A 16,718-nucleotide genomic window follows, 5' to 3' on the forward strand; every position below is an offset into this window, starting at 1 on the left:
AAACTATAATTGAAAAAGTAAATTGTGTTTTATAAACATTTTATAGTAATGGGATGCTAATTATAAATATAATTACTCTGTTGAGGGTAATTTTTTTTTGTCAGGTTGTCTGTTACTTGGTTTGTTACTTGCTCTGTATAATAGTTAATTTAATTGTATACACAACTGTTTAAAAGAAAAATGTGTACCTGTGCTTATTCTGAAGTTTATAACATAAAAGTATATTAGAGGAGATGAGGAATAAAAATGAGAACTAGATAAACTCCAGAAAGTCTAAGACAAACCCCAAATGTGTATAAAGTTCTGATTTTATTTTACAATAGGAAACATTAAAATGCAAGCTAAAATAAATAACAGATTAATGCTAAAAAGTATTCACAGATTCATTTCTACCAAAACCCCTTATTTCATAGTTGAGAAAACTAAAATCCAGAGAGACATGGGTTAATGTGCAGAGCCACCATATTTGAGTTTATTTTAGCAAATATTTCTGTTGCACTTACTGTGAGTTAGGCTCTAGGCCATAAACAGCATTAATAAAAGCAACATTGCTGAGTAATAAGAAAATCATTTTTTCTATCATGTAACTGGAAATCATCATAGAAATGCTTTCTCCTTATTAAAACTAAATATATGCCTTCCACTTAAGAAAGGGTTAACCTATCTGAATGGCATCTCTGTTTTACAAAACATGTATTTTTAAGTGCCCACTATATTACCCAAATTCCCATATAGAGCATCCTAAATTAACTATTTAAATTCAGCTCTGGGAAATACATGTTTAACTGCGCAATGCTTCCCATTCAAATGTTAAGTTTTTGTTTAGAAGAAAATAATCAAGAAAATAAGCCTAGAGAGATGGAGGGGCTATTCCTGGTTGCAACTGTGACAAAGCTCCTGGTACTCTGTCAGAAGCCCTCTCTGCTACTGCCTGCTGCCTCTTGAGGAATGTAAACTGAGAAAAGGCATCATTGGTTGGGAAGGCCATTGCTTTGGAAAGAATCCTCATTGTTCAAAACGTGGTAGTGAATTCTGAATGATGGATGCAATTGTTCCAGCCCCCAATTTACTTTTTCTGGCATAACTCAGCTAGGAAATATTTAAATATTTAAAAGTGTCTCTGTAATTATTTAGATGGGAAGGTAGTTTATTCCACAGTATTTCTAGTTTTAAATGCATAAAACCTTTTGCAAAATATATAAATATACACTCCCCCCCAAACTCTTGGGTCATATTCTTGGCAGACAGGAAGCCAGAAGCGGTTCCTCTCTGATCTATTCAAGAAGGCCAGTTATTTATTGTCTCTGAGTCTTTGTCAGAACTTCAATGGAAAATCTCAAGTGACACACAAACTTCATTCACACAAACTTGGAAAGGCCTTCAATTATCATTTCAAAAATAAAACGAAATAGATTTTTGTAAGGTCCTGCTACAAAGATAAAGAGGAAATATTTAAGAAAAAAAATAATCAGGAGTTGAATATAAAATAAAATAATCAGGAGTTGAGTATAAAAATTTCTTGAATTTCTCATTTAAAAAATATGATAAACTTGTCTATATCTGTGTAAACATATTTCTGTCCTGCACAAGAATTAGAAAGGTCAAACTGATGATATGTCAAGAAATTTGTAATGTTTTGAACAACCCACAATAAAAAATTAAAAAAAAAAAAAGAAAGGTCAAACTGGTAAGATTCCTGGCTACCTGCTTGGCCTTAGAACCCACTTAAGTTTTCATATCTCCCATACAACGGAAGGGTACTGTTGAAGAAAAATCTCTTCCTAATCTCCACAATTCACTTCCAGACCAAGATATTTTAAAATTCTGTTAATCTGTCGTATCATTTTTATTATACCATTTATCATACATTACCTGATTCCATCTTTTTTAATTTCATGGCCATAAATTCGAATTTCCTCTTGGTTTGAAAAGAATAAGCTGATTGACCGATAACAAGTATACACTGAACCAAAGCATTTAGGACTGTTATGAACCTTTAAGGGAGAAAAATGAAAAAAATAAAAAGCATAGGAACCAACAACAACAACAAATGGGATCCACTTGGGTTACTAAAATCACAATGCATGTTTATAGTTCTGTAGCTTCATTAGTCCCAAGACATTCTACAAAGCTATATGACATTTGTGATTATTGAGAGAAAAGAAATATTTACCCAACAATCTGGACAACAGAATTAACTTTCTAAAATGCAAATGATCAGAAATCACAGTGAATTGAACTTCAAAATTCTGAAAGTGTTTTCCAAATTATAATTAATATTTCAAAAGTGTTTCCCCCCCCCCATGCATACTTTCCAGGAAAAGTATCTTTCTTTTTTCAAACTTAAAAAAAAAAAAAAAAAAACTTAAGAACTAGTGAACAAGTAAGTAAGTTAACAAAGAAGAAATGAATCCCTGTTTAAACACCACTGCAAACACTGGCTATATGTTCAGAGCATCCAATAGGCCTTTCAGAGCCTGTCTCTCAAGTATGAATAAAGTTCCCAGTTCACTGGACTTTCATTAGGATCCAAGAATATAGAGAGGGGACAAAATACAGAGATATATAGAGAGAGGGAACAAAATTCTCCAGGAGGAGATTGAATAGAAATCCCACATGGTAGATACATAGTGGCCTCAAAAGAAATCAGTAAAGGAAATGCAACAAACAAAAGATGGGATAACTGTTTACTCTAGGAAAATGTACAAGAGAAATAAAGTCACTCTAACCTATTGGGTGCAGCTCTAGGCAATGCTTACATAGTGACTCCAATGTAACATCCATATGTTGATTGAACCAAAAATAGTGATATAACTCTATTAGAAGGAATGAAGATGTGGGGGTATATGTGTATGTGTGTTTGTGTATCTGCAAGTGTATCTGTTTCTGTGTGTGTGCATGTAACTAAGTGTTAAAGTATGCTGTAATTAAGATGATTCCTCATTTTCCATAAAAGAAAGTGAATATGTAAGTTCTAACTTTTTAAAAAATTATTTTTAGTTATAGATGAACAATAAAATTATTGTTCTACATTTTATTTTATTTATTTATTTTTATGTGATATTGAAAATTGAACCCAGTGTCTCACACATGCTAGGCAAGCCCTGTACCACTGAGCTACAACCCCAGCTCCAAATAAATTCTAACTTTTAAAAAATAAAGAAATAATATCATATCTTTATGTAAGATTAAAAACCCAAAGAAAGAGTTTCAAAAGTTGCCTCTGGGGAGCCAAACTACACCAGGAATGAAGAAAGGCCAGGTGTAGTGGCATATGCCTGTAATCCCAGCTACTCTGGAGGCTGAAGTAGGAGGATTGCGAGTTCAAAGCCAGCCTCCATGACTTAGTGAGGCTCTAAGAAATTTAGCAAGACCATGTCTCTAAATAAAATGTAAAATGGGCTGGGGATGTGGCTCAGGGGTCAAGTGCCTCTGGGTTCAATCCCTAGTACCAAAACAAACAAACAACAACAACAAAAAACAAATGAAGGAAGGTAGGGTTATTTTTTATACCTTTATGAAATCTTTCAAATTATTGTCATGTACTATATTCATAAAAATAAAATTACATTTAAAAAGAAAAAATATCAGGAGTATAAAAAAGAAAACTGAATAAATAGTTTTTTTTTAAATACTGACCTTAAAAACCAAAATTTCCAAAATGGGACATCATTAAATCATTTGGGCATACCATGAATTGAAATGTATACAGCTAGTAAAATTTATGTTTGTTAAAACTCTTTGACATTTAAGAAAGTTATTGATATAACATTAAGTAAAAATGTAGAACAGAAAAATAATACATAGTATAATTTCAATTTTATAAATCTGTATAAAATGTAGAGTAAAAAAAAATTCCTGTAAGGAAATATATGAAGCCATTAGCAATGGTAATGGTAATTCTTGACTGATAATCCTAATATTATTCTTTTAAACTTCTTTGAAACTTCAATTTTTCTACTAATTGTATTATTATCAAAGGATGATGATCTAGTTGATACCTTAGGCCTCAGTAGAGTAAGACACTGGACAAGAACATTTCAATGAGAAAGTCAAAGGAGTTAAGTGAATACCAATAGAGAGAAACAGGAATACCAATATAGAGAGAGAAACCTAGTGGGAGGAGGGGAAGAGGGAGTCAATGACAATGAAGAAGCTAACAGCAAGAATTCTGTGAGCACTGAAAATGCATCCCATTAACTTTCCTATTTAAAGACACCATAGGCTCCACACTTTCAAAGGTCAATATATCTCATTGCCTTTCTGAGCTGCAGACCAGATCCCTGAATAAAGTTTCAGATCCTACTTTTAATATTTGCATCATCTAAGACAGAAGAAGAATTTAGGCAACTTCAACATATAAGTTAGAAGGAAAAACAATTAGCAGGAATTTAAACACATTTTGGCTATGAAAAGATTTAGCTTTTAAAGCAGGACTTCAAGCCGTTTCTTGGTTGTGCTTTGAGATGCCTAGAAATTCACGAAAGGATAATTCACAGGGGAAGAAGTCCTGACTTTCTTATTTGAACTAGAGCTACTCTGCAATTTGCATCTTGAGATGTCTCCTACTTATTCATTTGAATAAGTAGTTCTGCATCTAAGAACTAATTCTCTGAGCTCCATCGTATAGTATTAATCTAACTAACAATTATGTAGTTTGTATACTCCAATGAATAAATGTCAGCTTCCAGTCCATACTAAGATGCTGGTTTGGTTTGTTTTGTTTTGTTACTGGGACTTGAACTCAGGGCTGAGTATATACCCCTCAATAAAGTGTCAAGAAGGAAATAAGTGTAAGCAATGGGGTTGGTGACTGAACCTACCCCCTTTTCAATAATCAAGCAAAACCTGAAGATGAGAGATAATGACTGGTGTTGACATGATGACATCCATAATAGACACTTATGCATTGCCTATAAGATCCTCCAACAGGGATTCAAACCCTATTTCTCACAGTGCTAGGCCTCATCTCAATAGAATTATACTCAATATAACCACAAAGTTGGTCTATCCATTAAGAACAGAACCCTGAGTAGTCATTCTATTATTATTATCTATTCCCCATCATTTGCTCAGTTCTTTTAAGGATACACTTTTCCAGAAATAATTTTTTAAATGAATATATTCTAGGATCACCTACCCATACAGTGTACCGAGGCTCCAAATTACCACAGTCCTTTGCAAAAATATAGGAACAAGTTCCTGGAAAGTAATAGTAGATGCCATCAAATGTTTCAAAATGATATTGTCCCCAGGTTTTGCAAATACCATCTCTGCCACTTCCCATGTTTGGGACTGAAAAGAAATAGGAATAAGTTTAGTAAAATAAATTAGTTGCTTCTAGTCATGTTCAGTTATGATGACTCTAATTTTCAATGAAATAAGTATTTTCTTCTTTGGTAGTTTCTATCACAGGAAGAAAAACCTATTATGAAATTACTAGGTGTTGTCAAAACTAGCAAACTTTTTAAGGAAAAACAGGGTCTCCAATTTGTTCTGAAAAAAAGATTGATGTTAATTTTTACTTCCAAAAGGAGAGTGTAGAGAAAGGAAGACCAAGGAAATGATATAAGAAAAGAAGGTGGTGCTGATAAAGCAAATATGTGGCTCAGAAAGGAGAAATGTCACCACGGCCTGTCCTAAAACTTTGCATAGGTAGCTAGAGTGTTCCAGTCTCCACAGTTCTTTCAAAAATATTTTTTATGGTATCCGAAGAGAAAAATAAGTATTGACCAAGACAAAACAAAAATAGTATTAGTTGTTCAAAGTTTACTGGAATTTCAGAAATCATGACCTCAGAGTGGCCAAATCTCAAGCAATATTCATCTTAAATAACACAACTTCATTTCCTGTGATCATCATATCATATCTACCCTCATAGATATTCTTTTTAGTGCCTTTTCTTTCTTTCTGTAATTTTTACTTAAATGTATTGTCTCTGACCAGTATAAAACTGGTCAGAGACAATAAATAAATAAAAGACTGGTTTTTTTGTTGTTGTTGTTTTTTTTTTTTTTTTTTTTGAGGCAGAGTCTTGCTAAATTAGTTAGGGCCTTGCTAAATTGCTGAGGCTAGCTTTGAACTTGGGATCCTCCTGCCTCAGCTTCCTGAGCTGCTGGGATTACAGACATGCATCACCATGCCCAGCAGGTGATTCACTTTTAAAGCAGTCTTTCCTGCCAGCGCACCTTACTTCTGTGGTATATTTTCATTCATCTTGTACTTTTCTTTATAGTACATGTCACAAGTTTAATTATTGTGTATCTCTTGTATATAAGATACTATTTCTAGACTGCAGCCTCCAGGAGAACAGGAACATGTCGATATTGTTCACACATGTATAGCCTTTTGCCTACATTGGGATCTAGTAAATGCTCAATAAATATTAAGTGAAAATTTATTGATCATATTCACATAAGATCCTATCTTAGACACTATAGATAAAAACTTAGAAAAAGAAAAAACTCCCCTGTTTTGAAGAACTCTCAATTATATTACAATATTTTTGTACAGAATAATCAATTAACTCAAATTCAAAAAGAATGTGTGGCTCCAAATAAAGAATCTAATTTACAAAATAAAAGAGAGATGACTGAGAATTTGTTATAATGGACTAGTAGTGTATAAAGTGTAAAGAATACTAGGAAAACATTAGAGATCAGCATGAAGGAAAAGTATGCATGTTTATTTAATTTTACATTATTTGTTATAATGGACTAGTAGTGTATAAAGTGTAAAGAATACTAGGAAAACATTAGAGATCAGCATGAAGGAAAAGTATGCATGTTTATTTAATTTTACATTGTTTCAAAATCATTTCAAATCACTGAAAATAAATTGTCAGCTCTCTAGTTAATATACAACTCCCAATGGATGAACATTGCCATAGCAAAATTATGCCTTCATGTTCTTTTCAGCATCCCATAATTCTCTCACAAATATCCCTGACACTTACTAATCTGGCACCTTGTCCCAAGAGCTTGAAATATTTGACAGTCACATGTACCAGTCTTAGAACAGAAAGCTCCGTTAAGGCATTCATGAGGACAAGAACCTGAGGAGCAAAATAATAAGTTATTTTCTGGCATGCATTGGCTCTTATAAACACAGTATGTCAAGATCCAACTTGGACTAACTGTAACCACCATAAACTTAAATAGAACCCTGGGCCTCTTGCATTGAGAAGCTAAAGAATTAAACCCATCAAATCTCTATCTAGCTCATTTCATTATGTGAGCTGTGAAGCAAGAAAGTCAGGCTTTCACATCTCAAACTACTCTGAGAGCAAAGGTCATCCTCCTTCAAGCAATTGAAAGGTCAAGTTCCCATGTAAGGAATCACTGTCCCAGATGATGAGAACCAGAAATACACAAACCGCAGAGGATTCCATTGATGGAGTTCAGCACCAGCTGCACTTCCGATCTGCTCCTTCTCCAGGAGCAAGCATGGTACTAAAGAATGGTATCAGTATTAACTTAAGGAATCATGAAAAAAAAAAAAAAAGGAACTCCTACTATTGAATAGAATGATTAAACACTTCATTCAAAATTTGTTTATTAATCCTTAGGCTCAATATAAATGAAGCAATATCTCTGGAACCTGTGCTTAATATTGATGAGACCTAAGCCCATGTCACTGCTGGCTGTCACCAAAAGTATAACCTTTTGTGGAAAGAAAACTTGCTCCAAAGATTTACATTAAAAAGAGGAAGCAAGTCACCACGAGCTCCGATCCTAATTTTGTTATAATCTTTGGAGTGGCTTTAAAAAATGCAAATGAATCACAATAAAAATTTTTCTTCCGTTAAGGAGAGGACAAGAGGCAACTGGCAAAACTCAAGCAGGAAGAACTTAAGTCACATATCAGAGGAATCAGAGAACATCTTTGAGTCACCATTAAAGAAGTTGGGCCCGCCTGGGATATGTCAAGTTCATGGAAGACACTCATCTAACTGTAGTAATTTAACCACAGTTCTGCCAGAGACAAGAATGAGAAAATCCTATTATTACTTTCCAACTTAAGATTCATGGCTATCTGTACAGTTTAAAATGCAAAAATCTCTTCATAAATCCTTAGTGAGTAGAAATGAGCTGTTTTACCTTAAACTATAAATATTGGTGAAAATTATGTTTTTCATAAACTTAAAAACAGTTTTTTCCTTAAGGTGCACATTTATATTTAAAGTTTATCTTAGTTACAGTCTTAAGCTTTACCAATGAATATATATTTAAATATTTAAGTAAACAAATGTATCTCCTTCAAAATTTTATTTACACTCCTGTTTGTTCTCCTGAAAACAAATAGCAAACCAAAACTGGTGAGGATCCATGTGATTTTAAACATCATAATAAGAATTTCTATTTTCTAGTTTCCTCTCAAATTTTAAACTACTTAAAGGAAATGTGAAATTATTACTTAATTATTAAATGATAATTAATATTTAATTGATATTATTTATTATTTAATTATTATTATTTGAAGAAAAATAGGAATGTCAAGGAATTAAGGAAAAAATAAATGATGCAGAAAAGGGGGTTTTGATACCCATTGACATCATTCTAGGTCTTATGGGTTTTGTCTAAATGTTTAGCTCTGGTTATTTTAAAAAATAATTTGAATTTCTATAGGAAATGAACTTAAGTTATTACTATTATTACCACCCTGGTTTAGTTTCCTCCATGAAGTACATGGAAACAATACAGAAGTGATTCAATATTATCTCCCAAAGGGACCTTTTGAGAAAACAAAACAAAACAAAAACACAGGTATAAGAACTGACCTTTTATTTTGCTCTCACCCCAGTTAATAGCTTCATGGAAAAAATATCTCGGAGAAGTTGCTTCAAGCTTTGAAAGAAATAAGAATTATTTTTTCAAGCCAAACATGCAGATGGAAAAATCCAGAAAACAGCTACAAATACAGAAATGATGAAGTACTGACTTTGTATTTCCATGGATTATAGAGACTGTCTCAGTGAGGCAGAAAGGGCTCCTTCAGGGTTGTGGGTAGATGACCTGGTTTCAAGCTTTTGTTTGGGTTCTTCCATGACTTTGACAAGTCATTTGCCTTCTCTGCTCTCATCCTCACTTCCCTTCCTCATTCTCAGGCCCATCACCCCCTTGTGAAAGGAGCCTGGCTGGAGCCTAATCTGTGGATGAATTGATTGCTTTGCCTGCAGAAACAGTAGTTCTCTGACATTTCCAGGTGCAGATGGGGCTAGAAAAAACTGCATGGGGCTAATGGACCAACAGTGGGTGCTGTCTTGCAACCTGAGCACCAATCACTAGCCACAAAAGCACCAGCTGTTTCAGGGTCGATGTGTCACCTTTAGCTCCAAAGAGTTGGCGCTTTAAAGTTCATGGAACATTTAAATACATCTCTTTATAGAGCCTAAGGTAGTTTCAAGTAAGGGTTAAAAGCATGAATTATAGAAACAAAGAGACCTGGAGTAAAGTCCTGACTCTGTCATAACTTACACTTTGGCAAGTTTCTTAACCTCTCAGTGCCTCCCTTTACTCATCTGTAAAAAGGAAACAATCATGGCACCTACTTCATTTCATAGTTATGAAAATGAAGTAAAACAAAGTAGGTAAAGTTTTCAGCATAATTCCTTCACAGAGAAATCAGTAATAAAGGAACTTATTTTATAATCTGAACAACGCTTATGAGACATTCATATCAAATAATTGTGGATTTAAAACTAATCAATTGTAGATGATCAGTCCAAATCAGTACCAATTTCATATACAACTCGGGCCATATCTCTCCCAATAGCATTTTTCATATTTAACAGAAGAAACACAAACCCCAAATTTGCCACACAATTGTCAAATAAAGTAGCTGATGATGTTGGAAAAACTGGAGAAGGGGAAGGATAAAAAGGAAGTAGGAATGAGGGACGTCATGTGAGAAACTGAGTCCTTTTTCCACAGATTCTAGGCACCTGCCCACATGTGAAGTTTTATTTTGGCATTTTTCCATCTCAGTACTTTTTCTTTGAATAGGAAAACCTGCTCTATGCTATATGAAACCGCTGCTTATCGGTGACGAGTCCTGCTTCCTCACATGTTGAAGTTTGAACATTAGAGAAGCACGCTGAGGTAAGCATATGAAGCAGAGTTTATTTAAAAAGGGGTAACACAGACTTCTCCTGGGAGAGAGAAGGGGGCCATAGCTGCTATCCTGGTATCCCAAGAAGTGAGGTGTTCTGCCCTTTTTATATGTCCTAGGCTTCCTTTGTTCTCCTGTTCTCTTCCCCTTATCTCTCTTCTTCCTGCATAGGTGACTAGGCCCAGGAATGCTAGGTGGGATGGCCAAAAGGTGGGAAATAGGTGGGCTGAAGGGGGAAGGGCAGGAGGGAGCAGCCCAGGACCTACATTAATGAACAACCTTAGAGCTCCCTGTCGGGAGGGGCAATTCCTGGGACAGGTTACCTTAGCAACAGGTTGGAGCAGGGGCAGTTTCTTGATAAGGGTGGGGGAAGGGCTCTGAAGGCCTTAATACATTCAATACATTTCAGTCCCTAAGGGGACAGTCTCCAACTTCCTGGACTCACTCAAATTGGCCTCCTTGATCCGGCCTGACTCGATTTACTTACCTATCCTGACTGCCTGTCTAATTCTGGCTTCATTATCTCTCAATATTTGAAGACTCATTTCTTTTTATTCATTTTTTTTTTTTTTGCAGGGTAGGGGTGAGGGTACCAGGATTGAACTCAGGAGCACTTGGCCACTGAACCATATCCCCAGCCCTATCTTATATTTTATTTAGAGACAAGGTCTCGCTGAGTTGCTTAGCTCCTTGCTTTTTGCTGAGGCTGGCTTTGAACCTGCAATCCTCTTGTCTCAGCCTCCCGAGCCGCTGGGATTACAGGCATGTGTAACCATGCCCAGCTTGAAGACTTATTTCTAAACTCTTTGACCTACGCCATGGCTCCAAGTTCACTGTTTCCTGTTCACATCCTCCCAGGTTTCATCCCCACTGCTCCATCTCCTCTATTTATTTGTTTTTGCCTCTGTCTACAAACTAAATTAAACTCACAACTGTCTATGACCTTGATTCCACCTGGACAGCAAGTATTATTTTCTCTTCAGCCATATTCTTTCTGATTTTAGTCCAATCTTATTAGTGTACACCAACCAATCATCTCTGATACTCAACAAATGTGTATAGTAATTTCAATTCTGCATCCCACATATCCTTGATAAAATTACTCAACCTGTTCAGTCTCAGTTTCCCATTATATAAAAAAGGAATAATAACACCTGCTTCACAGAATTGTGAGGATTAAATGTAATCATAGAAGTAATACATTTAGTTCCAAGCACACAACAAGGGTTAGAAACATGCTACCTATTGCTATTCTTGGGCAAAACGGAATACACTGGATAACATAAGGCCAAGGCAAAAGAATATAATTTGTTTCTTGCCCCACCCAACCCACACTTCCACTATAGACACTGCAATGACTACCTAAACACCACCTCCTAACTACCCAGCCTCCATCCTATGTATCACAGCATCATTACCCATTTCACCAGTGCTAGACATGACACTCAGCATTTTTTAAAAAATAAATCTGAACTTAAAATGGCATTTTACACTGATAATTAGGAGCTTTTTAAATTTTTACATCACATGGATATTGACAAGTAATTGATGGTGTCTTATATTCAATGAGCCAATTGCACAGAAATTACTTCTCTATAACCCTACTTCCACTAGACATGGAGTTTCTAGATATCAAGCCCTGCTATTCTTGTTTATATCTCTAGCATAATTCTTGATATGTTGGCAACAAACATCAACTGAATGGAAAAAAAAAAAAGTTCCCAAGGGTATTGAGAGTCATGACTACAGCAGACTCTGTTGATGCCCCTTTCAGAACTTCCTCAAATTCACCTTGAAATCTATCTGGGTTCCTGTGCACACTGACAGCCTCCAACTTCAAACCTTGGGTTCTTTCTCTCTCTGCCTGAGGACAGAGTCCAAGCAGGACAAATGACAAATAGTGCTTTCCTGGGTATTTAAAAGTCCTCAGAAGCTACTCTTGACCAGTGAGAAACAGGAATTGGTGCATAAATATTCCAGATTCTCACTGTGGAAACAATTCTAGGATACATGCTACCCAGTTCCTCATAGGGTTCCCAATAAGAGCAGGTCCCAAGTACCTACAACAGAAAGCCCCTCATTAACATACCCTATATTCAATTTTCTCCCTTCTTCCCTCACTTTTGCCTCTCCCACATCTGTGCACTCTGCAAGTAAATAACCTGCTCCTAAGTCTATGTCTCAGCACCTGCTTCCAGGGAATAATTGAACTGGAATGCAAATACAAAAATACCCCAGGCATTGGGTGCATATATACACATAAGTGATAAAAGAGGACAGCCCATTCTTTTGCCTTACTGATTATAACTCCACAGGAGATTAAGAAGCACCACAAAATTACAGTCTTCATGTGGGAAATCATTGCAGCATCTGTGAAAGTCTGTCTATCCTTCTCTGGATCACTTCGTTGGCAATGTATTTCTGAGTACAGTTATTTACCCATCAGTGCTGTGTTCTTAAAGCATGTGAGTGAATCTATGGACATAAATGGCCTTATAACACAAGATTGAGATCTGACAGAGGGTCGTGCATGATTATGGTCTCATTGACCTTCTTTAACATTTCTTCTTTTTAAATCTGTCCAGGAATATTACATGATTTTGATGCACCCTCTCTAGCTATAGAAAATAGAAGTGCAAGTCCCCTGCTTTTTGTTTTCCTGAAGGAGGACATCAAGACAAGGAAAGTGTGTTCCTCACTCAGTATTAGAAAGAAGGTGTTCAGGAAAATTATACATTGAAATGCACAATAGTATAGTCCCATCCATAGGGCACTTTATATGACTGACACCTTCGGAGTATATTTCAAAGGTCCCTCAATCTAGTGGATTCACCAGAAAGTTTTTCTCAAAATCAGATTTCTTACTGAGTCATGTGGATGACTTTGCCTAATTAACATAGGATCTTCTAGCAAACATGTACCTTTTCTTTCTTAGAGAAAAATTTTAACCACTTCACATGATACATAAGTATTTTGTATGCAAAACACTCTCTTTTCAGGAAAAAAAAATAGTGTTTGCATTCTACATAAAATCCTTTGCCCATTCTGGAGGGAAAAAAAAAAGTCTCTACTCTTGACAAAAATAAATCAGTTTGGTTTCCTAAACTGTAACAACAGCATATCAAATCTGTCATACTCATCTACTAATTCTTTTCTTCAACACCATAAAATATACAAATGCAGGCATCCATCAAAAAATGCTAGTAGAAATTGTTTGCACTTTAGCATTTGTCAAAGGCTTCCTTGAATATTTAAGCTGTTTGCTATATAAATATTCAAATCACATTACTTTCCCCAAAATGCCTTTACTAAGTTAGGATTCTCTTATTTTGCAAACTATCTCTTATAGAGATACATTTTCTGAAATCAATTCATTTGAATGTTCTGACTATAGTTTGTAGATAATGCAATTATGTTACCCAATATCTTTTATATAAAGGGACCCAAGCAAGAAGAGCTCCTCAAATTCAATGTTACCCTGTCTTCCAAAAACCAGTTACCTCTTCAGAGATGCCCACAATTTACATTCTTCAGAAAATACAAAAGCCATCTCTGTCAGGACATCAAGATATATATTTGATGCCCTCCTACAGTATTTAACTTGTATCATTTTTGATCTTTGTCCGCTCCTTCTTGAAAGTATTTGTATTATTGCTATGGTCCTGATTGACATTGTGCCTAACTTCTAAACAAATTCAAATTTCCTACCAAGTGGATGGGATTCAATCTTCCATAAATGCTTCAAGCCCATCTGTTAGATAACTAAGATGAAGAGCACTGCTACACACACACACACATACAAAAAAAAAAAAAAACATATTTCACTTCAAACATATCAATGAGAACCAAGCATGAAATTGAGGGTCACAAAAAAAGCAGAGAAGTTACTTTGCCTCTTTCTCCCGCTTTCTGTTTTGTTTTTAGCATTTTATTCCCCTCTACAAAGGTCTCATTGTTGAAGTGACAGCAGAGTCCAAAGCAGAATGGATTATTTCTCTGCCTCCCTCTCCATCTGAGGCATAACCTACCTGTGCTGCTAAAAGAGCTCTTTTCTGTCGATTTTCATTAAACTCATTTCTAGAAGAAAACAAAAAGAACTTGTATAATCAGAGGCCCCTAGGCAACCTGAACAAGCCTCTCCCAAGAGAGAGCTGGTGTTTTCCTCCTGATTTCCATCACTTTATCAAAGAGGTCTTTCTTGGTTTAACATTTAAAAGGTCCCCCCCCCCTTTTTGAAGGGGTTAGATTTGGGTGGTGGTGCTGTCTCATTTTACAAAACTTAGGAGTGTCCCCAAATCTCTCCAGTCTCTGATGTAAACTGGATTTTAGGAAGGAACTTGGAAATAGAGAAATAAAATAGTGTAACATTGTAGCACCAACCAGCATAATATTTCCACCACATGACTTGGTAAATCTGGTGAAGTCAGTTTTTGCCAAGAGTACACCCGGTTTCTTTTCAATCATAATACTCAATTCTCTCCTGTTCCATATCATAAAGGGCAGACTAAAATTAATGTGAGTAGGGGCAGCACATTGCTATTATTCAAAACCAGTCCATTCACCAAGGTGAATATTTTTTATGGTGTTTTATATTTTTGTGTTTTATATATATTGATAAAAATTTTTGTTAATAATCAAATGCAGAATAGAATTGTTGTTTTTTTTTTATTCAGCAGATTAATTTAGTCCAAAAAGTGATTTTCATTATTCAACTGCCAGAACTACTTTATTTTTTTATCATTAAAAATTGTTTTACCTTATGTTAAGAATACAGAAAAAAATACATTTGCAATCAATGTGTATTAATAATAAAAATTTATATTACTGCATATAGCCTCTTTACAAATCTTTGAAATAAAAATCTCGTTAGTACCTATAGTTAGTGGACACCACCAAGAACTCTTCTTGTAATTAAAAGGAAATATTTTAGCTTCATAAATAAGGAAATGTATGCCAAATCACTTATAACTTGTGGAAATGTCTTATAAAATTTATTTCATTTTTCGTAAAATATGTCATTTATTTTTAAAAGCAGATACAATTGTCTGCTGAGCTGTGCTATTTCCATTATTTCATGTTTTCGAGGGTAAAAAAAAAAAAACAAGAAATACTCACTTCGATGCTCCCATCAAGATGGATGATACACAAATATATCCTGCCAGACATAAATATATAAAGATAAGAATGAAAAGCCTACAAGTATCTTGGTCAGTGTTTTGATTGCTTAACAGTTCATTGTAACATCAATTTCGCTGCTAATTATTTTGTACTTTACAGAGAATTCTGACCAGGACATTGTCTGTGAGACATTGGAGTTAAGTGATAATTCAAAAAGAACAAGCAGTGTACATGGATTTACACAGAGACATAATGCAACCAAGGGAGCACTAGACTTGGAATCAGAGATCCAAGTTATAGTTCTGGCCCTACTACTTCATATTTGCCAGACTTAAGCAAGATAACAAACACACCACGGAATGCTGGTGTTGTGCAAGTGGATCTCCAATGTCCCTTCCAGCATCCTAGGACACCTTCTTCTTGGGTTTCCAGTCACTACTAGGATTGGAAGGTGATGTCTTGATCTCTCCTGTCATTTACATTTCAATAATTTTTCCCCTTTTCCCTATAATCTCCCAAGCATACAGCCTTTTTCAGGGATTAAAAACTAAAAACTAAATGTAAATATATGATTTCCCCATGAAAATATATTATAAAAACTAATTTATGGGTAAAATTACTGTCAAAAATAATGGGAAACTAATTCTTAACCTCAACTGTTAAAAGTCAGTCTTCAAACAATTTTTTTTTCCATTTGGGGGCTTGATGGTATGAAGAAAGTTTAAATACCCAATCTTTATTCTAACATAGACAATTATTTTAAATAATCTTTTAGAAGAAAAAATGAATCAGAATTTCTAGTATAATTGCACATTATTGAAGCATGATTCTAAATAGCCATTAAAAAGACACAAAAAATAACAAGTAAAAGGTCCATGTTTTCCATATCATTAAGAATTTTCAATAAGATTACCTGAATGTCATTCCAATGACTTAAAAATGCTTTATTTAAAAAAAAAAACTATTATCAATTGTAAGAGAGGCTAAAATTTGATAAATTAAGGTAAAAATTTAATGTAAGTTCTTACCTTGTAATGAAAACAGCAGTATATGGAGCAAGAATGTACCCCAAGGTATCATCAAATTGAATTTTCTCACAATGTTCATTTCAGTGTAGACTTTCTCCCTGAAATGTAACCAGATTGTGGGCCTTTACTATAATGACATCTTAGAAGTATGTGTATTTGTAGTGTGCTCAAATTCTAATAAATATAGCTGTGTAACAAAGTAATTTAAAAAGGAATTCCAGGCTTCTAACCACACACAGCATCTGAAGCTTTAGAATGTGCAACAACCCTTTAGCTGGGTTCCTCATTAGCAATGCATGGCAGCTGCTCACCTGAGCCCGTATTAGTTACAGCCCACCCCACACCCACACATCATAGCCTCTTTAGCCTATGTCAGCCTTTTATGATTTCTAAAGACAGTGGCATCAAAAAGAAAAAACTTGTTGATATCTCCTAATGACATAAGAGATAGCCATTATTCCT

General features: G+C 35.0%; 1 protein-coding gene across 2 annotated transcripts in view; it reads right to left on the reverse strand.

The window, feature by feature from the left end:
- Positions 1–16,335, reverse strand: part of Otogl (otogelin like) — a 122,607-nt gene extending 106,272 nt beyond the window's left edge. For both annotated transcript variants that reach the window (XM_027929595.2, XM_027929578.2), the window contains exons 1-7: positions 16,257–16,335; positions 15,226–15,265; positions 14,139–14,187; positions 8,780–8,846; positions 6,956–7,054; positions 5,141–5,295; positions 1,873–1,994 (exon numbers count right to left, since the gene is read on the reverse strand). In XM_027929595.2, coding sequence (XP_027785396.2) covers positions 1,873–1,994; positions 5,141–5,295; positions 6,956–7,054; positions 8,780–8,846; positions 14,139–14,187; positions 15,226–15,265; positions 16,257–16,335 — 611 coding nt within the window. The remainder of the gene's footprint in view (positions 1–1,872; positions 1,995–5,140; positions 5,296–6,955; positions 7,055–8,779; positions 8,847–14,138; positions 14,188–15,225; positions 15,266–16,256) is intronic.
- Positions 16,336–16,718: the final 383 nt, after the last annotated feature.

This window comes from Marmota flaviventris, chromosome 3, assembly GCF_047511675.1.
Source record: "Marmota flaviventris isolate mMarFla1 chromosome 3, mMarFla1.hap1, whole genome shotgun sequence".
Lineage (NCBI taxonomy): Eukaryota > Metazoa > Chordata > Mammalia > Rodentia > Sciuridae > Marmota > Marmota flaviventris.